Source organism: Geotrypetes seraphini, chromosome 3 (genome assembly GCF_902459505.1).
Source record: "Geotrypetes seraphini chromosome 3, aGeoSer1.1, whole genome shotgun sequence".
Taxonomy (NCBI): domain Eukaryota; kingdom Metazoa; phylum Chordata; class Amphibia; order Gymnophiona; family Dermophiidae; genus Geotrypetes; species Geotrypetes seraphini.
In genome coordinates this window covers 122,079,981-122,101,205 of record NC_047086.1, presented here as the reverse complement: position 1 = coordinate 122,101,205, position 21,225 = coordinate 122,079,981, and the positions used below count along the sequence as shown (strand labels likewise).

The 21,225-nt window shown below is 47.4% G+C and overlaps 1 protein-coding gene across 1 annotated transcript in view; it reads right to left on the bottom strand.

The window, feature by feature from the left end:
* The window catches only part of CTSB (cathepsin B), a 113,704-nt gene that overhangs the window by 27,407 nt on the left and 65,072 nt on the right, over nt 1–21,225 (bottom strand). The window contains exons 6-7 of the mRNA XM_033935519.1: nt 17,230–17,315; nt 1,929–2,075 (exon numbers count right to left, since the gene is read on the bottom strand). Coding sequence (XP_033791410.1) covers nt 1,929–2,075; nt 17,230–17,315 — 233 coding nt within the window. The remainder of the gene's footprint in view (nt 1–1,928; nt 2,076–17,229; nt 17,316–21,225) is intronic.

Below are 21,225 nucleotides of genomic sequence, written 5' to 3'. Positions count from 1 at the left end.
ATACTCCTAGTTGAGTGAGCCTCGAGAGAAACCGGTGGCTGCTTCACACGGTCAATGTAAGTCGTGTTGGGTCCTTGTTTCTTTATCACAAAGGTGGACCACATTTAAACAACGTTTATTGATTGTAATAAAGACTTGGCATCAAGTACATCATATCTGCAGGACTTCTCTTTGGTCCTCTGTTGCTCTGCATCTACGGAGTTCTGTTGGATTCCTTTTTGTGAGTTGATGAAAAAGACCATATGAAACCAACATGCGACAGAAGCAGTAGTTGCTGACCTATCTTAATGAGGCTGGGCCATCAGGACAAAAAATATAATCTGACAGGTGAAAATCATTAGTTTTCTCTAAATAATGGAGGAGGACCCTCCGCAAATCCAATTTGCGCAAGTTCTGATCCTTTTGCATTTACCCCAAGGTGCAGAAGGCAGGTAAACGAACCTCTGGGTTAACATGAAAATAAAAACACACTTTTGGCAGAAAGGAAATGGCCATATGGAGAATAACTCCCGAGTCTTATGAGCAGAAAAGGCTCCCTATACAGTCTGAAACTCCTAAAGCTTTCCATGCCTTGACATAATTATTTCCATGCCTTGACATTAATTATTTTCTTATGCCTTGACATAAGAAGCCTTAACAGAACGTTTCTTGGACTTCAAAAGCTGCAGCAAGGCTGTAGATTCTCCATGGAAACCAGACCTGTCTGAATAGATCACGATGAAGGGGGAGTTCAAATTTCCTATCTTGATGAAGATAGACCAGATCCACATACCAAGGATGGTAAGGCCAATTTGAAGCTACTAGGATCCCCCAGCGCTCTGCGGCACACGGTATACAGACACTCCTGCATCGACCATTTGGTGCAATCCAAACATGTAATCGACAGATTAGCAGCTGAGGAATTCATCCCTATCAATTTTGAACAAAATTGAGGGGTATTGAGGCAGAATTTAAGCTTTGAAAAAAAGATTGATAAAAATTCAAGATGGCCCCGCCAGTGAATTTGCGCCAAATATGGCAAACCCCTCCCTCTCCCACCCTCACCCCCGAAAATCCAAAAATAAAAAATAGCAATTTGGGGTCTGGGGAGGTGGAAAACCTGAACCCTACCCTCAGAAACCCTTAAAATTTGATTTTATAGGCCATCACCGATTTTACCCTAGGAAATAATGAAGGTGTACTCGCAGTCACTACTTGCCAGCTATTTTTACTGCAGCTGAATGGAGGAAAAGGATTTTCTGTCCCAGAAAAGCTCCAAAAGGAGCTATCTTTAAGATCTTTGGACTGCCAGTCAGATGGACCCCCGACTGAGACTTCCGCCCTCTTAGAACCTCTCCACACAATTGGGGGCGGGAAACGCAGCCTGTGCCCTGAAACCCTAAGGGCTGTTACTCAGGATGCACCTAACTTGTGCTTAACCTCTGACATGGTCAGAAGGCAAGCTAGCTCCTAGGGGGACAGACTCCGAGCCCGAACAAGGTGACACAGCAGGCTGGCTCTACTGATCCACCAAAGTTTCTCTGTGAAGCAACAGTCCGATTCCGTGGAACTACTTCCTTTTTTCCGGTAAGGCAAGGCACCAAAGCCACTGAAAATGAACTTGAAATCACAAAAAATAAGAAAAAGAAGCAGACTTCTGCATGGATCGCTTGCAGACATTTAAAACTGTAGGTGGCTCCGTCTCGCTCTCTCTGTAGTAGGAGGAGTACATGATGAGAAAAGTGCTGGATTTCTGCAAACACTGGATCGTGTTTACAGATTAAACACCTCAAGTATAGAATCCGGAAGGGATGTACCAGATTAGACAATTACAGCATTAAAATTATTTAATTATATGGTATAACATAATACATTACTAAATGAAAGATTTATTAGCTGTAATCAATCTCATATGAGACAACAAACTCCTCCCCCAAAGAAGCTCCTACCATAGTGCTTATCCTGCTTATAGGAGGGAGCATAACCCGTCTCACAGTTTTTCACACACTTAGGAGTATCTCCTTCTTCACCAGTGCAGGATGGTCGAGAGCCATTTACATGGTGCTCACAGGGTGGGATTGAATATGGTCTGCATCCTATGGAAACAAATATCAACCATAAAAAAGTGTGTAAAAAAAAAAAAATGAATAAGAAAGTAGAATAGCAGGGAAACTGATATGACAAAAAACTACTAGATCCAATAAATTAATAAACAGACCAACAATAAGTATGCATATATCCATACATAAAATTTCAAAACATGCAAAGCCACAGCTGTAAATATTTAGTTGCTTTATATACCACAAAATTTTACTGCTGTATGATTTACAAACAACATATTAAAGAAAAGGGGAAATTTATCATCATAAAATTAATTTAAGATTTCTCCCTCTTTCTGAAACAAATTCATTTATTAAAGCTCAACATGGCGATGCTTTTGTACACTGCATCTGGGATTTTTTTTTTTTTTTTTTAAAAGGCAACCCTCAGACAAATATGAGTGTGTCACACTTGTTTGTCAGTAGCGCCATAGCATGGCAGAGTACCTGGTCTCCTATTGGGCTACTGAACATTCAGGTGTAGCATTCATCTTAAGCAAATGCAGGACTGAAGCACCTACATTACAACTGAAGCCAAAAGGCAATGGAGCAGAAGCTTTACTAAACGTTCTTCAAGAACACAGACAGCAATACAAGGAAATTTATATACTGGCAATTAGAATATTAATACAACCAAAAAGCAAGCATCTTTCTACTGTACCAGACTACCTACAGCTAAACAAGGACATTGTACCCCTGGTCTGATGTCTTCTAAACTGCACAATGGGCCCTGTACTGAAGGCTTGAAACCTAAGTGAAAGAAATTTTAAATTAAGGACACCACTGGGGGCCACCCAATGGTTGTGCCGTAAAGTGCTGCATGGAAAGCACAGTTACTTACCGTAACAGTTGTTATCCAGGGACAGCAGGCAGATATTCCCACATATGGGTGACGTCACCGACGGAGCCCCGCAGCGGACAGCCTCGAAAGCAAACTTGCTTGAAGATCTCGAACTTTCGAGTGCTGCACCGCGCCTGCGCGCGTGCCTTCCCGCCCGAACTAGAGGGCGCATCTCCTGAGAGGATCCTCAGTTCAGATACCTAGCCAAGAAGCCAACCAGGGGAGGTGGGAGGGTTGTGGGAATATCTGCCTGCTGTCCCTGGATAACAACTGTTACGGTAAGTAACTGTGCTTTATCCCAGGACAAGCAGGCAGCATATTCCCACATATGGGTGACCTCCAAGCTAAGTAAAAAGGGATGGAGGGAAGTTGGCAATTTACGAGAAAAGATTATGCAAAACAGATTGGCCAAAATGGCCATCCCTCCTGGATAAAGTATCCAGACAATAATGAGAGGTGAAAGTATGAACCGAGGACCAAGTGGCAGCCTTGCAGATTTCCTCAATAGGAGTTGATCGGAGGAAAGCTACAGATGCCGCCATAGCTCTAACTTTATGGCCCGTCACTCGACCTTGCAGAGGAAGACCAGCCTGAGCATAACAAAAAGAAATGCAAGCAGCCATCCAGTTGGAGATGGTACGCTTCGATATAGGACGACCCAACCTGTTTGGATCAAAGGATATAAAAAGTTGAGGAGACGTTCTGTGAATCTGAGTGCGTTGCAAGTAGAAAGCCAAAGCACGTTTACAGTCCAAGGTATGAAGAGCCGCCTCTCCTGGGTGAGAGTGAGGCTTTGGAAAAAATACAGGTAGAACAATAGACTGATTGATGTGAAATTCTGAAACGACTTTAGGCAAGAATTTAGGATGAGTACGGAGAACAACCTTGTCATGGTGAAAAACTGTGAAAGGTGGATCAGCCACTAGCGCTTGTAACTCACTGACACGACGAGCAGAAGTGAGAGCAATCAGGAACACAACTTTCCAAGTGAGATACTTGAGATGAGCTTTGTCAAGTGGTTCAAAAGGAGATTTCATAAGTTGAGCTAAAACAACATTGAGATCCCAAACCACAGGAGGTGGTTTAAGAGGAGGATGTAGATTGAGAAGTCCTTTCATAAAACGAGAAATCATAGGATGTGCAGAAAGGGATTTGCCCTCCAAAGGCTGATGAAAAGCAGCTATAGCACTAAGATGGACTCGGATAGATGTAGTCTGAAGTCCAGATTGTGACAAATGAAGTAAATAGTCCAGAACTGATGTCAATGAAGCAGATCTGGGTGGTAATTTATGCGTAGAACACCAAGCAGAAAATCTTGTCCACTTTTGACCATAACATTGCCTAGTGGATGGTTTTCTAGAAGCAAGTAAAATATCTTGTACAGACGGAGAGAATTGAGAAAAGTCTGTTACAGAGAAAGGTACCAAGCTGTCAAATGTAGAGATTGTAGATTGGGATGAAGCAAAGATCCTTGATGCTGCGTGAGTAGAGAAGGAAATATTGGTAGAAGTAGGGGCTCCCTGGTGCTGAGTTGAAGTAGAAGGGAGAACCAAGGTTGCCTGGGCCACCGAGGAGCTATCAGAATCATGGTGGCCCGGTCTGATTTCAACTTGACTAGAGTCTTGAGAATCAGAGGAAACGGAGGAAAAGCATAAAGGAACTGATTCCTCCAGTCCAGTAGAAACGCATCCGCTCCGAGACGTTGAGGAGTATAGATGCGGGAGCAAAATTGAGGCAGTTTGAAGTTGAGAGGTGACGCAAACAGATCTATCTGCGGAGTCCCCCAACGAGCAAAAATTTGGCGAAGAGTAGGAGAATTGAGTGTCCATTCGTGAGGTTGTAGAAGACGGCTCAATTTGTCCGCCAAATAGTTGTGTTGACCCTGAATGTAAACTGCTCTGAGGAAGATGTTGTGGAGAATCGCCCACTGCCACAATTTCAGAGCCTCTTGACAGAGGGAGTGAGATCCCGTCCCTCCCTGTTTGTTTACATAATACATGGCTACTTGGTTGTCGGTACGTACTAGAATCACCATGTCGTGAAGAAGATGCTGAAAAGCTTTGAGAGCATAGAATATCGCTCTGAGTTCCAACAGATTTATAGGACACCTCCGGTCTGCTTGGGTCCAGAGCCCTTGAGTGCAAAGACCGTCCACATGGGCTCCCCAGGCATACATTGACGAGTCGGTTGTGAGGACCTTCTGATGAGGAAGAGGGTAAAACATTAAACCTCTTGAAAGATTCAAAGAGAGCATCCACCAACGGAGAGACTTCTTTAATGAAGGAGTGATGGAAATTAGTCGAGTTGGTGGATCCACTGATTGTTGCCATTGAGATGCCAGTGTCCATTGAGGAATGCGAAGATGAAGCCTGGCAAAAGGAACCACATGAACTGTAGAGGCCATGTGACCGAGCAGAACCATCATTTTCCTTGCTGGAACAGTGGAAAGTTGGAAGAATTGTTGAGAAATTTGAAGGAGTGCATCCTGACGTGGTTGTGGAAGGTATGCTCTCAGTTTGATAGTGTCCAGAGTTGCTCCTATGAACTGGAGAGACTGAGAAGGAATCAGTTGAGATTTGGGAAAATTGATGTGAAATCCCAGACTTTGAAGAAAGAGAATAGTCTGTTGGGTCGCTACAATAACCCCTGAAAGAGAGGGAGCCTTGATGAGCCAGTCGTCTAGGTATGGAAATACTTGGAGACCCTGGTTGCGAAGAGCTGCAGCTACAACCACAAGGCATTTTGTGAAAACTCTGGGGGAAGAAGCCAGACCGAAGGGGAGAACTTTGTACTGAAGATGAAGATTTCCTACTTGGAATCTGAGGTACTTGCGAAAAGCTGGATGAATGGGGATATGAGTATAGGCCTCTTTGAGATCGAGGGAGCACATCCAATCCCCTTGATCCATCAAAGAATATAGAGTTGGCAGAGTGAGCATTCAAAATTTCTCTTTGACTAGAAATTTGTTGAGAGCTCTGAGATCCAAAATCGGTCGCAAATCCCCCGTCTTTTTGGGAACTAGAAAATAACGGGAGTAGAATCCCGAGTTCCTTTGGGAGAGAGGAACTTCCTCCACAGCTCGCAGGAGAAGAAGAGCCCGAGCTTCTTGAAGAAGAAGAGGAAGATGCGACTGATTTGAAAGACACTCTCTTGGATGGCGATCTGGAGGCACCTGAAGGAGTCGAAGAGAGTATCCCTCTCTGATAATGGTAAGTACCCAGAGATCTGATGTTATGAGCTCCCATTGATGATAAAATTTGGACAGGCGACCCCCTATGGGGAGGGGAGAATTTGGAAACAGAGAAATTGGAATGCTCAAGTGGAGATTGTCAAAAAGACTGAGCAGGCTTAGTGTTAGCAGGGGTCTGTGATTTTTGTTGTCGTTGTTGTGGAGGAGGCCGACGAGCAGGAGGTCTAGAAAAAGCAGGAGTTGTTTTCTGTGGATAGCGACGTGGAGTTTGTTTGAAACCTCTAGTTGGTGCAGGTTTAGGTTTTGGACGGATGAGGGAAGCAAAAGAGCGCTCATGTTCTGAAAGACGCTTTGTAGCTGCCTCAATAGAGTCATCGAATAATTCATTTCCTTGACAAGGAAGATTAGCCAATCTATCCTGAAGGTTTGGATCCATGTCCACTATCCGTAACCATGCTAATCTACGCATGGCTACTGCAAAAGCCGAGACTCTAGACGAGAGTTCAAAGGCATCATAGGAAGCTTGTAGCATGAATAGTCTCAATTGGGAAAGAGTCTTAAGGATATTTTTAAATTCCGATAGACGATTGGTGGAGACATCCGGGTAAAAGGAAGACAAAATCTTTAAAAAATGATTGAAATAGGACGTAAAAATGTAATTATAATTTAGAACTCTATTTGCCATCATAGAATTCTGGTATAAACGTCGACCAAATTTATCCATGGTACGGCCTTCCCTACCAGGAGGAACTGAAGCATAAATTTTGGAGGGATGTGCTTTCTTCAATGAAGACTCTACCACTAGAGATTGATGAGAAAGTTGAGACTTTTCATATCCTTTAGATGGAACCGTTCTGTAACGAGATTCCAATTTAGAGGGGATGGCAGTGATAGAATAAGGAGTCTCCATGTTGCGAGTGAAGGTCTGCTGTAGAACAGGAGTCATAGGCAATCTGAGTGATTCTTTAGGAGGATGGGGAAGCTCCATATCCGCCAAGTACTCAGGAGTATACTTAGAGTCTGAATGAAGGTCTAGCTTGAGAGCTTGGCCCATGTCAAAAATAAATTTGGCAAAAGAAACTGATTTTGGGTCAGATGATTCTTCAGGAGAGCCACTGCGAGATTTATGTTGTACTGAGTAGGATGGAGAATTTTCTCTAGAGTATGTGGAAATGTCTGATTCCATACGCACAGTAGGAGAAGAAGTTGTACTGTGAAGTGGAGTAAGAGAATGTTTCCTCTTTAGACTCCTGGATGGAGAAGTACCTGGTGTACGTGGTAGAGAATGAGTCGAGGCGTGTGGAGAACTGTCTCGACGGACTGGCTTCGATGGGGTTCTGGATCGAGAAGGGCTTCGAGTGGAGGCTCGATGTCGAGAACCCTGCTTCGCCTTCGAAGAACGAGACAAAGAAGCCTCGGTATCCATCGTCGAAGACTCTCTCCGAAGCTTGGAGGCTACATGTCTGGAATGCTTCGACCGATGCTTCGGAGGAGGTGAGCCCGGAGACGACTCCGATGAAGAAATGTTTTTCGGTGTCCGGGATCGGCTTCGAGAGACTGGAAGCTCCGGCTGAGTAATAGGCTGGTCAGCCCGAGGCAAGGTCGAGGACGGGACCAGTTGAGCTACCAAAGAAGTAATTTGAGTAGTGAGGATAGATTTTAACATGTCCTCCAGCATCGGCACCGAGACAGAAGGTTCTGACCTCGTAGGTGCAGCAGTACGCTCCGAAGAGGGCGACCTCGAAGGTGAGTATTCCCTTATCTTGGAGGTACGCTTTGAAAGTGGTCGCGCCGAGGACTCTGGTGGCTTCTTGGATACGGCACCTGAAAGGGAACTCGGAGACTTACCCCCCGTAGAAGGCTTCGTGGAAGACGTCGTCTTCGAGGCAACCGAAGTAGAAGAGGTCGAGGCCTTCGAGACCGAAACTCCAGCCGGAGTCTGGGTCGAGGCCTTCGAGACCACAGGTGTCGAGGTCGTCGGAGTCGAGGCCTTCGAGACCGGTGCAGCCGCCACGGTCGAGGCCGGCTCCGAAGATTGCTCCATACCAAAAAGTTGAAAAAATTGAGCACAACGCCGCCGAAAAGCTCGTGGAGTAAGAGTAAAGCAGCGATGACAATCTTCTGGGGAATGAGAGGAACCCAGGCACTGTAAACAACGGCAGTGGGGATCGGTGACCGAAATCACCCGATTACACTGTCGGCAACGTTTAAACCCGGTAAGAGGCCGGGACATGGAAAAATAAAGTCCGTGTCGAACGAAGGAGCCTAGGCCTAGGCCCAAAGCTCGACGGCCGAACTGAAAGGAAAAAAAGAAGAAACTTTTTTTTTTTTTTTTTTTTTTTATTACACTAAAAAGAAAAGATAAAATTAAAATGAACACAGCGACCGACTTTAAATGAAAAGAAACAGCCGCGGTGATGAGAAGGCAATGCTGCAGAGAAAGAAAACGTGTCTTCTTGTCTCCGCGGAAATAAACGAACTGAGGATCCTCTCAGGAGATGCGCCCCCTAGTTCGGGCGGGAAGGCACGCGCGCAGGCGCGGTGCAGCACTCGAAAGTTCGAGATCTTCAAGCAAGTTTGCTTTCGAGGCTGTCCGCTGCGGGGCTCCGTCGGTGACGTCACCCATATGTGGGAATATGCTGCCTGCTTGTCCTGGGATAATAGCAGTATTCAATACCAAAATCTGGCCTGGTTCTGTCCCAGCCATTACATAGCAGTTACATACAACAGTCAACCTTAGTGTATAGCCTACAAGGTTGTGGTGGTTGCACTTTTAGCTCTTTGCTGAAGAACCTTGATTTTTTGATTTACCTATTTACCTGTCTCTGGAGACTTTACAGTCTAACGGCCCCTTTTACAAAGCCGCGGTAGTGATCCTTCCACAGCAAATGCACCAAAGCCCTTTCAATTCTTATGGAGTTTGATGCATTTGCCAGAAGAATCGCTACTTCGGCTTTGTAAAAGGGGGTTCTATGTTTGTATCTGAGGCAACGTGTTGTGAAGTTGGATCCCGGCCCTGCCGCCACTGAAACGCCAGAGTCCACTGAGGGACCCGAAGATGCAATCTGGCAAAGGGCGTGACATGAACGGTGGAGGCCATGTGCCCCAAGAGAATCATCATCTGCTTGGCCGAGACTGAAACCTCAGGGAAACCTGCCAACTCAGCCGTACGAGCGCATCCTGTCAAGGCTGAGGCAAAAAAGAGCGGAGGTGAACCGTGTCCAGGACAGCCCTGATGAACTGCAGAGATTGAGAGGGGCACAGCTGGGACTTTGGGAAGTTCAACTCTAACCCCAGATGTTGAAGGAAGATAATAAAGCAAAAAACCAAATCCAAGGAGGAAAACAAGGTTCAACTGTCTGCAGTGAAAAACAATCCAGAACAAACAAAGCAAAAAACTGCAGACCTTGTACACGATGCAGGCAGGCTTTATTATGACAAGTAAATTTTAGGTTAAAAACCTTTTACCAGGTGAGGGACCCAACACGGTCCGTGTTTCGGACTAACCTTCGTCAGGGGTCCAATTTTTGATAAAGCAGAAAATTATCAAAAGAAAAAAGCCTTGGGTAAATAGCCGATAGGTGACATGCTGAAAAAACCGCCCGAGTCACTCGGGCGGTTTTTTCAGCATGTCACCTATCGGCTATTTACCCAAGGCTTTTTTCTTTTGATAATTTTCTGCTTTATCAAAAATTGGACCCCTGACGAAGGTTAGTCCGAAACACGGACCGTGTTGGGTCCCTCACCTGGTAAAAGGTTTTTAACCTAAAATTTACTTGTCATAATAAAGCCTGCCTGCATCGTGTACAAGGTCTGCAGTTTTTTGCTTTGTTTGTTGAAGGAAGATAATAGTCTGACGGGTCGCTGAAATAACCCCCTCCCTCGACGGGGCCTTTATAAGCCAGTCGTCGAGGTACGGGAAAACCTGCAGGCCCTGCAGGCTGTTGCCACTACCACGAGGCACTTCGTGAACACCCATGGGGACGAAACAAGACCGAACGGGAGCATCCGGTATTGCAGATGTAAGTCCCCCACCTGAAACCGGAGGAACCAGCGACAGGCCGGATGTATAGGAATGTGAGTGCAAGCTTAGGAAGGGAGCTCTCTCTGCGATTTATCGGTGTCTTAATGGTCGGGGGGCTCCCCTTCCATACATGAAGGCCTGGGAGGGTGATTGTGGCTCTGTAATTTCCTGGGACACTTGGGGCGACATATGGGCGGAGATCTCCTCGGCGGGTATAGCTGCTTTGCTAATTGAGAACGGATATAAGGTTCTTTTCCGATGGTATTATACTCCTCAGACTGTGGCTCGGTGGCAGGGGGGTGCGAGTGTGCTTTGCTGGAGGGGCTGTGGGGAGGTAGGTACCTACATTCATATGTGGTGGCAGTGTGGGAGGGTGTGTGGATTCTGGACTGAGGTCTTTGCTCGGGTGTCCCGGATCCTGGATGTCCAGATTCCGGCCGATTGGCGACACGCCTTGTTGTTTTGGCATCAATTAGACCTGGCTCGGGGGGATTCTCTGTTCTGCAAACTTGCATTCACTGCTGCTCGATTGGCCATTGCCTCTCGGTGGAATCAGGTACTTTCACCCACATGGGCCCTGGTGGAGCAACGCATGCTCACTTGGCAGAATCTATATTACTTAACGGCTTTGAGGCATGGTAAACTGCATGGCTATGCTCATGTGTGGCGCCAATTTCGGGCCTCTGCGGGGGGGTGTGGTAGGGGTGGTCGGGGACCTTGAGCTGATCTTGGGGTTGGCCTGGGTGGGCAAGGTTTGGGGGGACCCCTTCTTTATATTCCTTTTTAATGTTTGGGTTGTGTCTGGAATTATCTAGTTTCGACCTTATTGACAGCTGTGGGTATGGTGTTTTGTCCCGGGGGGGTGGATGGGGGGTATTGGTTGTGGTGGGGTGGGTATTATAGATTGTTCTTTTCAGTTTGTACGCTTTGCACATGACTACATTGCTGATTGTATTTTCGTGTGTGCTTTTGGAGTGGGATGTTCTGCTCTTTGATTTTTTGTTCTTGCATCTCATGTGCTATTGCAATGTACTGTTTGGAGTGTTTTCTTAATAAAAGCTTTTCAATTTAAAAAAAAAAAAGGAATGTGAGTGCAAGCCTCCTTCAGATCGAGGGAACACAACCAGTCCCCCTCGTATATCAAGGTATACAAGATAGGAAGCGAAAGCATCCTGAACTTCTCTCGAACGAGGAACCAGTTCAGCTTCCAAAGGTCCAAGATATGACGGAGGTCCCCAGTCTTCTTGGGAACCAGAAAGTACCGGGAATAAAACTGCTGATCCGGGGGGACCTCCTCCACCGCCCAAAGGCGGAGGAGAGCCCGGGCCTCGAAGAGGAGCAAGGGAAGCTGCGCCCGAGCGGAAAGAGACCGTCCTGGGTGCCCTGTCCGGTGGCAACATCCGAAAGTTCAGGGAATATCCCTCTCTGACAACCGAGAGGACCCAAGAGTCCGAGGTGATCTGCTCCCAGCCGTGATAAGACGGCAAGGTGATCCCCGATGGGAAGAGACAGGTCCCGGGCGGCAGCCCCCACCCGCCCAGACCGTCAAAAGGACGGCGCCGGCTTAGCCGCTGCAGGGGCCTGAGGCTTAGAGGGAGCCTTCTGCTACTGTTGCCGCTGAGGGGGAGGCCTGGAAAAGATCGGCATAGACTTCTGTAGATACCGCCTGGGGGGCATCTGATAGGTCTTGGGAGGGGTGGGCTTGGGCTTGGTTCGAACCAGGGAGGCAAAAAAACGCTCATGCTCCAAGAGGCGTTTGGTGGCAGCCTTGATAGAGTCAAAGAGCTCATTCCCCAAATTGGGAAGGTTAGCCAACCGGTCCTGAAGATTGGGGTCCATATCGACAATGCGGAGCCATGCCAAGCGGCACATGGCTACCGCAAAGGTGGAGACCCTGGAGGAAAGTTCAAAGGCATCATAAGCCGCATGGAACATGTAAAGCCTCAGTTGTGAAAGAACCTCCACCAGCCGCCAAAACTCCCCCCAGCGCTGGGCGGGCAAGTCATCCTGAAAGGCAGGCAAGGATTTGACCAAGAACTTGAGAAAGGATGTGAACGTAAAGTTATAGTTCAAGACCCTGTTCGCCATCATCGAGTTCTGATACAGACGACGGCCAAACTTGTCCATAGTCCACCCTTCCCTGCCCGGCAGGACCGCAGTGGACACCTTGGAAGGGTAAGACTTCTTCAGAGAGGATTCCACCATCAGAGACTGGTGGGAAAGCTGAGTCTTCTCAAACCCCGGGCAGGGGACAGTCCGGTACCGGGACTCCATTTTGGACGGGATGAACGGGACCGCATAAGCGGTCTCCAAATTGCGGAAAAAGGCCTGCCACAAGACCAGGTTCAAAGGGAGCCGCAAGGACTCCCTAGGGGGACCGGGAAGATCCAGCTCCTCTAAAAACTCCTTAGTGTATTTGGAGTCCGACTGGAGGTCAAGATGGAGCGCCTTCCCCATGTCCTGAACGAACCGAGTGAAGGAAGAGGGTCGGCTGTCCGACAGACCCTCTAGAGGGGTAGTCGAGCGCGACCGCACAGCAGCGGAAAAGGAGGGCGAAGCCTCCCTAGAATAGTGAGGTTGCTTATCCGTGTCCATATGCCCCGAAGCAGAGGAAACCCCGCTAGGAGAACGGGGCGGGGTCAAGGATAGCCTCCGCTGCAAGGTCCTCGTAGGGGAGGACCCAGGGGTCCGAGGCACCGAGGCTTGATGACGCCGAGGCAACAAGCCACGGGAAGGGGAGGGAGACTCCCTCACAACTGGCACCTCCCGGCGCAGAGCCCCAGACCGGGAAGGGGATCTCAACAACCGAGGGTTGGACAAAGTCAAGTCCGAGACCCGAAGAGATCCCATCCTGCGCGGGCCCGGAGACCGACCCCGCCTCAGGGAAGAGTCCCGGGGCCGCTTCAACATCCGTTGAGACGAGGTCGAGGACCTCGGGTACCCCGAGGGTGAGGAACGCCTCGAAGGGAGAGGCGAGGAATCCGAGAATGAAAGAGGTTGGGACCGACGCACCTTGCCCCGGCGGCCCGCAACACGACGCTCAGGCTGCTCTACTCGCAAGGTCGTGGTCGGGGCCAAGCGAGCCAGGGCCAAGGAGAGCTCTGAGGAAATCAAAGCTTTGAGCATTTCCTGGAACATGGGAACTGAGACCATACTAGGTCTATCAGATGCAGCAGTGCATTCCACCAAGGGCGACCTCGAAACTGAGTATTCCTGAGTGGTGGAAGCACGCTAAGGCTGCTTGGCGGGTCTCGTCAAAGCCGGCAGGGCTACATTCGCCACCTGGACAGCCGGAGACTCCGAGTTCGGCTTCTTCACTAGCACTGACCCTGCAGGAGGAAGAGGGGATTTACCCGGAGCCGAGGTCTTCAAGGTCGAAGGTGCCGATCCCTTCGAGACCGAGGGCAACTTGCTCAGGGCCGAGGCCTTCGAGGCCGACATCGAGGCTGGGGCCGAAGCGAGGTCTGGCTCCACCACAAAAAGTTCCGCCATGCGGGCCCGACGACGACGAAGAGACCGGGACTGAAAAGTCGCACACCTGGGGCAAGAGTCCGTCGGATGATTAGCCCCCAGGCACAGAATACACCAGCGGTGCGGGTCGGTCAGGGAAAGCAGCCGACCACACTGCGAGCACTTTTTAAACCCGGAGAGAGGCCGGGACATAAGTAAGGACAGGCTGTGGCCACACGAAGCCAGGCGGCCACGGCAACCGGGAGCCCCCGGTGCCAAACCGAAAGGAAAAAACCAAAAGAACTTGACAGAAAACAAGAAACAAAACCGCACAGCGACTCCCGAATAAAAACAAAGAAGCCGCGGTGCAAGAAAGGCACTTTGAACGGAGAGAGAAAAAAAGACAGGGCTTTCTGGCTCCGCAGAAAACTAAGAATTGAAGACCACGACGAGGGGATGCACCCTCTAGTGGAGCAGGAAGGCACACACATGCGTGGTGCAGCACCAGCAAACTTGAAATCTTCAATCAAGTTTGCTTGAAAAGCTGTCCGCAATGGGGCTCCGTGGATGACGTCACCCATATCCACATGTAAAGAATATGCTGCCTGCTTGTCCTAGGATAAAAGGCAGCATTCCCCTTCATTCCCTAAACAGGCACCACCAACTCCCTCCTGGACCCAGAGGAAAGACCCCAGGCCTACCTTGTTTCCCTGGTGGTCTAGAGGCAGTGCTGGGGCAGGAGCGATCCAACTCACTCATGCTCATGCTGTCAGTCAGTGACAAAAAGAGCTGCCGAGATTTCCAGGAGCAGTCTCACGAGGTTAGAGTAGCCTCATGAGACTGCTGCTGGAAGGTATTTTTTATCAACAATTATTAAAACCAAAGAAAAAAATTAATGTCCAATCATTCGGATTTTTGATTATCCGGACTACCCTGCATTCCACTGTACATCCCAAATCTTTATTTTCAAATTTAGTGCAATAGAAATAAAATAAAAAGGTACTTTCTTTATTTTACTAACAAATACATATTTTTACTACTACTATTTATAATTTCTATAGCACTGAAAGGCATAAGCAGTGCTGTACATTTAACATCCAATAGACAGTCCCTACTCAGAAAGTTTACACTTCCCTCTCTGAATCCACAGTTTCAGCATCCACGGATTCAGTTATTCACAATTTTAAAACAAAACACCATTTTAATTTTTTTGGGCTATTTTAAGCCCTGTAAACCCCCCCTTAAGCCTTACCTGGTAGTCTAGCGAGTTTTCGGGGCAGTCAGCAATCTTCCCACACTCCTGCCCTGTGCAGATCACTCATAGGAAATGGCTGCCTTGAGCTCCCAAGGTCTCTTGAGGCTACGACAGGAGCTCAAGGCAGCCATTTCCTACGAGTGATCTGCACAGGGCAGGAGCGTGGGAAGATTGCTCCTGCCCCGAAAACCTGCTAGACCGGGGGTCGGCAACCTGCGGCTCCAGAGCCGCATGCGGCTCTTTTCCACCTTTGCTGCGGCTCCGGTAGTGTGTCACGCAGGCATGCACCTTAAAAGTCCAGCGTCGCGGCGGGAAATAGCCATGCTGAGCAGTGAGCTCAGCACATACACAGATGAAAGCCTTGCTTGCTGATTGGTCCGGCGGCCCCGCCCCGCCGTGCCGCCGGACCAATCAGCAAGCAAGGCTTTCATCTGTGTAGTGCTGAGCTCACTGCTCAGCATGGCTATTTCCCGCCGCGAAGCTGGACTTGTAAGGTGCCTGAAAAAGAAATCATCCTGGCCGGGGTCGGTGTCATGCTCCGGAGATCTACAGCCTTCCTATCTCCCTCTCCCTTCTACCTGCTTCCGGCCACATCCCCTGCTCCGCGGCTCTCTTCGGCAACTCAGCAGCAGCGATCGACACAAGCTTCTGACGTCGGGGCCTACCCTCTGCGAGTCCCGCTTGTTTCAACTTCCTTTTTCCACAAAGGCGGGACTCGTAGAGGGAAGGCCTCGATGTCGGCAGCTTGTCTTGATCACTGCTGCTGACGAGTTGCTGAAGAGAGCCGCGGAGCAGGGGGGTGTTGCCAGGTGCAGGTAGAAGGGAGAGGGCCAGATGCAGGACTCGTGGGTGAGGGAGGAGAAGAGAGAGAGAGAGGGGAGGGAAACAAAAGGAAATCTTTCATACTGGGCTGAGCCGGAGTGGAGGGAGGGTGGAAAGATTCTAGCTACAGGGTGCAGTAACAAAGGAAAAGGGGGGAAAGCTGAAAATGGAGATAGTGACACAAAGAAGAGAAAGGGTAAGCAGGACCTACTGAATAAGGATAGAGATACAGAGGGGACATGAAGAGGAGGTGAAATAGAGACATAGAAGTAATGCTGAAAAAGTGGGGGGGGGGGAGATAAAGACATTGAAAGGGCAAATGGTGAACATGGCGTAAAGATAAGGACAGAGACAAATGAAGATTCTGAAAAAGTGGTGAGATAGGGATATAGGTGAGATGGACACAAAGAAGGGTGATGCTGGAAAATAGGTGGAATGGTAATTCTGACAGACACAGAAGGGAAATGTTGGATCAAGGAGAGATGGGGCTCAGGCTGGATGGAATGAAGAGAAATGCCTTGTTGGCCCGGAACTTCCTCTCCTACGTCAGAATTGACGTCAGGGAGCGGAATGCTGGTCAGCGCAACACTTCTGCAGGGAAAGCTTGGGACGGCGGTGGCTTGGGGGCTGTTCCCCGATTGCGGTGGCAGCAAACCGAGTGGCTTGGGGGAGGGCACGGAGACAGAAAGAAGGGGGAACAGGGAGACAGAAAGAAAAAGTTGGGGGAGAGAATGAGGTCTGGAGGAGAGGAAACATACAGGAGGCTGAAAGAAAGGAAGAAAGATTGGATGCAGTCAGAAGAAGAAAGTGCAACCAGAGACTCATGAAATCACCAAATAGCAAAGGTAGGAAAAATGATTTTATTTTCAATTTAGTGATCCTGTATATAGCATTAAGATAAGAAACAATATATGCAGTGTTAGATTTGTTTTATAATGGTTTTGCGGCTCCAAGTTTTTTTTTCTTTTCGAAAACGGGTCCAAGTGGCTCTTTATGTCTTAAAGGTTGCAGACCCCTGTGCTAGACCATCAGGTAAGGCTTAAGGGGTGGGCTTACAGGGCTTAAAATAGCCGGGGGAAGCGGGGATTAGGGGCAGAACCAGCCCGAATATTATTTGCTGTTTTTTAAATATTCGCGGGCCAGCTCTGCCCCTAACCCCCGTGGATACGGAGGGAGAAGTGTATAGTCTAATTTGGACAGACAGAATATCTCAGGAATGAGGTGTTTCTAGCAGAAGAAATGATACGATGGGTAAAAGTAACTGATGGTGAGTTAAGAGTTGAAAACAGCTCCATAAAAGTGGGCTTTTAGCTTGGATCTGAATACTTTCTTCAGAGGCTTTTGAAAGCTAGTCCAATTTTAAAAAGTACCTTTTTGTTTTATTTGTATTATTCTACATTTGGAAAATAACGCTTTGGGATCTTCTGCTTCTGTAACACACAATTACTGTAAGAATAGCTGGCTATTTTATTTTAAATTTTATGCATCGTTTCTGTCAGATATTTTAATATGCTGAATCTGGGGCCATAAGATTTATACCAGTGTGCTCCTCTCTTCAATGGTACCTACCAATATGAGAGTCATACAGGCCACCAGACACAAGACCCCTTTTCGACCAAAAATTCCATGCTCCTGAAGGATAGCCTCCATTGCACCTAATGGGGAAAAGGGATCAATAGCACATAAGAAAGCAGGCAGACTGTTTTGAACTCCCACCCCACCCCCACATCCAGGAACCTTAGGCATTGCTTCAGCCCACCTGACCAGCAAATATGTATCCTTGTGCCACTCCTCTATTTAGATATGCAAAGCAGATATCTAAGCACTTTTGCTGTATTGCTTCTGTCAGGTTACTTAAATATGAAAAAGTGCGGTTTACTGGGATTTCTAGAGGCTTCTTTTATATAAGCGCTCAGAGGTTTACAAAGCTAAAAACAGAAACTATAGTATTTAAGTAATGCTTAAATCACAGCATTTAAAAACTGCACATTTACTCATACAACAGGTGTTACTACTAGTGTTAAAAGGTGCTGACACTAACCGCAACATACACCTGTTTTAATAAACTTTGCCTGTATCTTATACTCTTGTCTGCAGTTTTTCTTTGTTCAGATTTTTGTTTTCATTTGCTCCTTGTGTTACTCATAATGGCCATCATAGACTAAAGATGGGATTGAGGACCAATAGCACTATTATTTGTGCCATATTAAGAGAGTTGGGCATGACACCATCTGCGATCATAGAGTTGAACATAACTGTGAGTGGGCATGCAATCTCAGCTTTTAACAGTTTGTAAAATTCTCCGCTGAACCCAACTGGGCCAGGAGCCTTCCCTAAGGGACTGCACTGTATAACCCATTCAACCTCTCCCTGTGTTACAGGCAGGGCCGGATTAAAGGGTAGGCACATGCTTAGGACCCAGAATTGTCAGGGGGGCCCCAGGGCCGGCGTTAGGGGGGAGCAAACAGGGCAGCTGCCCTGGGACCAACATATCCAAGGAGCCCCGCGGTCCAAACTTCTTTATTAAACTTCTAAATTTTCCTTTTCAGCCTGCTGGCACACAAGCTGCTGGCAGCTGCTCCAAAGCTCCCTCTGGAGCGATCTGCCCTGTCGGAAACGGGAAGTTGCAGCAGAGGGAAAACTTCAAGGCAGCCACCAGCAGCTTGTGAGAACAGCAGCCATGTCGGGGCCCCTCTGAAAAGGAAAATTTTGGCTGCGGGAAAGAAGCAATCTCTTGTCTTGCCTCTCCCCCCCTCCCACGTACTGTCCAGCTTTCCCTCCCCTGCTGGCTGGAACTCCTCATCTTCCCCCCAAGAAATTCAGCAGTTTTTCTTCCTCCCTTCTCAGCTGTATTGGTAGGCAGGGACAGCATTAGGGGGAAAGCAAGGAGAGCAGCTGCCCCGGGCCCTTGCCTTCTGTTTTGGGCTGCGATGGTCATCTGCTTTCTCCCTGCTACCCCGACATCAATTCTGACATCGGAGAGGAACTTCCTCTCTGACATCAGAATTGATGTCTAGGGGAAGGCTTGTGGGCCTGCTGCGTTGGGGAAGCAGGGAGAAATCGATGGCTGTGGCTTGGCAAAATCAGTAGCAGCGGTGGTGGCGGTGGGAGGTGGGGCAGAGAGAGACAAAGAAAGAAAGAAAAAAAGAGGGGACAGGGAGAAAGAAAGAAAGGGGGAGCAAGGCCTGAGAGAAAGAAAAAAGAAAGGGGAGGAGGACATGGAGAGAGGAAGAAAAAGTTGGACTCATGGAGGGACAGAGAGATGTTGGCTGGGGAAAGGAATGAGGTCTGGAGGAGAGGAAGCTTGCAGGAGGAAGAAAGAAAGGAACAAAGAAAGAAAGATTGGATGCACAGTCAGAAGGAAGTGCAACCAGAGACTCATGAAATCACCAAACACAAAGATAGGAAAAATGATTTTATTTTCAATAGGGATCATAATGTGTCAGTTTCTTCAAATTTACACCTGCTATATTTATATTTTGCAGAATATTAGGGGGCTATGTGTCACTGTTTCTGTGGTGCTTCACTGTATGCAGTTTGGCTTCTTGGCGGTTCAATTTAACCTTTATATTTCTATTTTTAGTTTGTGATTACTTATTCCATACTGGGTGTATCTGTGTTCTGTGTGTATGAAAGACATGGTTTTCTGTTAGCGCTGACAGCATTGTTTGGTAAAATGCATCAGGCATGGTTCTTGGGAGCACCTTGAATAACCCTGATTTGAATCTCCTTATTGTCTGTCGATATTCTTTTGTTTTACGTTGGATTCTTTGATGGAATGCTTGGCTTGTTGTTTCGTTACAAGTTAACATACATGGAGTGGAACGTACTAGAGGAGTTACAGATTTGGTCGACATAGAGTGAGGCAATTGAGAGGCATTGTAAACTTGGTTATTAATATAGACTTATATTTCGGATAGTATTACTGCTTTACAATATATTTGAACACTTTTATATACGTACTGAAAGGGTTCAGAGTTAAAGTCCTGGGTAAGTAGATGGGAAGGGAAGGAAGGGGAATTTGTCTAGAGATGTTTGGGGGTTGCAGAGAAGAAAAACTGTGCACTGGTATGCTAATCTTTGTTTGTTTTGAATTTTAAAAAAGAAATACAAGTGGAAATAAAGAAGTAAATAAGAAAACAGGTAAATGGGGGCGGGGCAAGACCAGGGGAGCCCAGTGTACTTGTGTGCCTAGGGGTCCTCGAAGAATTAATCCTTCCCTGGTTATAGGGCATTGGAGCTTAGAACGCTCTGAGGGCATTACCGAAGGAAGAGACAAATTATAAAGATACATCCTACTATCCATAGGAAGAGGATCCGGAGTAGAATAAAGCCGTTCATAGTAAGCAGTGAAAACCTGTACAATCTCCTCGTCTGAATTACACAAAGAGTCGTCCACCCTACACAATACAGAAATCTTAGAAGGCCCCCTTTTTTGTCAAATTAAGCGTGCCATTAATTTCCCACTGTTATTCGCATGCTTATATAGCCGATATCTATAATATTCTGTAGATTTACGAGCATACTGAAAAAGTAGCTCATTAAGCTCTTCTTGTACTTCCAAAAGACTCTATGAGCCACCGTTGGGTGTTGGCCATATTGTCTTCTGCCCTGTTGCCCTGCGCTCGAGATGTAAAATAGCCCGATCTCTAGCTTTCCGTTGATTTCTTTACACAATGTGTAAACTCTGGAATTCATTGCCGGAAAATGTGGTGAAATCATTTAGCTTAGTGGGGTTTAAAAAAGGCTTGGATAACTTCCTAAGAGAAGTCCATAGGCCATTATTGAGATGGCTTGGGGAAATCCACTGTTTGTTCCTAGGATAAGCAGCATAAAATCTGTTTTACTACCAGGGATCTAGCTACCGTGTTTCCCTGAAAATAAGACAGGGCCCAATAATAATTTGGGGCCCAAAAAAGGCACTAGGTCTTATTTTCGGGGTATGCACATGACCGTCTCTCCCTTCCTCTCTTTCACCCCAATTTTTCCTCTTTCCTTTCTCTCCCCCACATGTGCAGCATCTTTCCTCCCCTCCCTCTCATCCCCCTGTGCAGCAGATGTTTGCCCAGCTTCTATCCTTCCCTCATTCTCATCCCTCATGCAGCATAAGGGAAGGCACAAAAAAAGATTAGTTTTACACGCTTGGAGAAACTTCAAAATAGAGAATGACACAGGGAAAAAATCTGTCCCCGTCACTGCACCGTCCCCGACCTACCATCCTCTGCACCGCCCCGTCACCATCACCGCCATCCCTTTCACCGCCCCGTCACCGCCACTGCCATCTCATTCACTGCCCCGTCACCGTCCCCGCAGCATCCATATAAGCCTTAGTACTGCAATATTTAGCTTATTCCTTTCTTATAAATCAAAATTCCTGCTGATGAACTAGAGAAAGAGATGTTCAGCTGGCAGGGCTTTGTTTATAAATTTTTATCAACACAACTAATATACTACTTTATCCTAAAGCAAAAAATAAATAAATAAATAAATAAATAGAATTTTTTTTTCCTACCTTTGTTGTCTGGTTTCTGCTTTCCACATCTTCTCATTCAATTCCTTCCATCC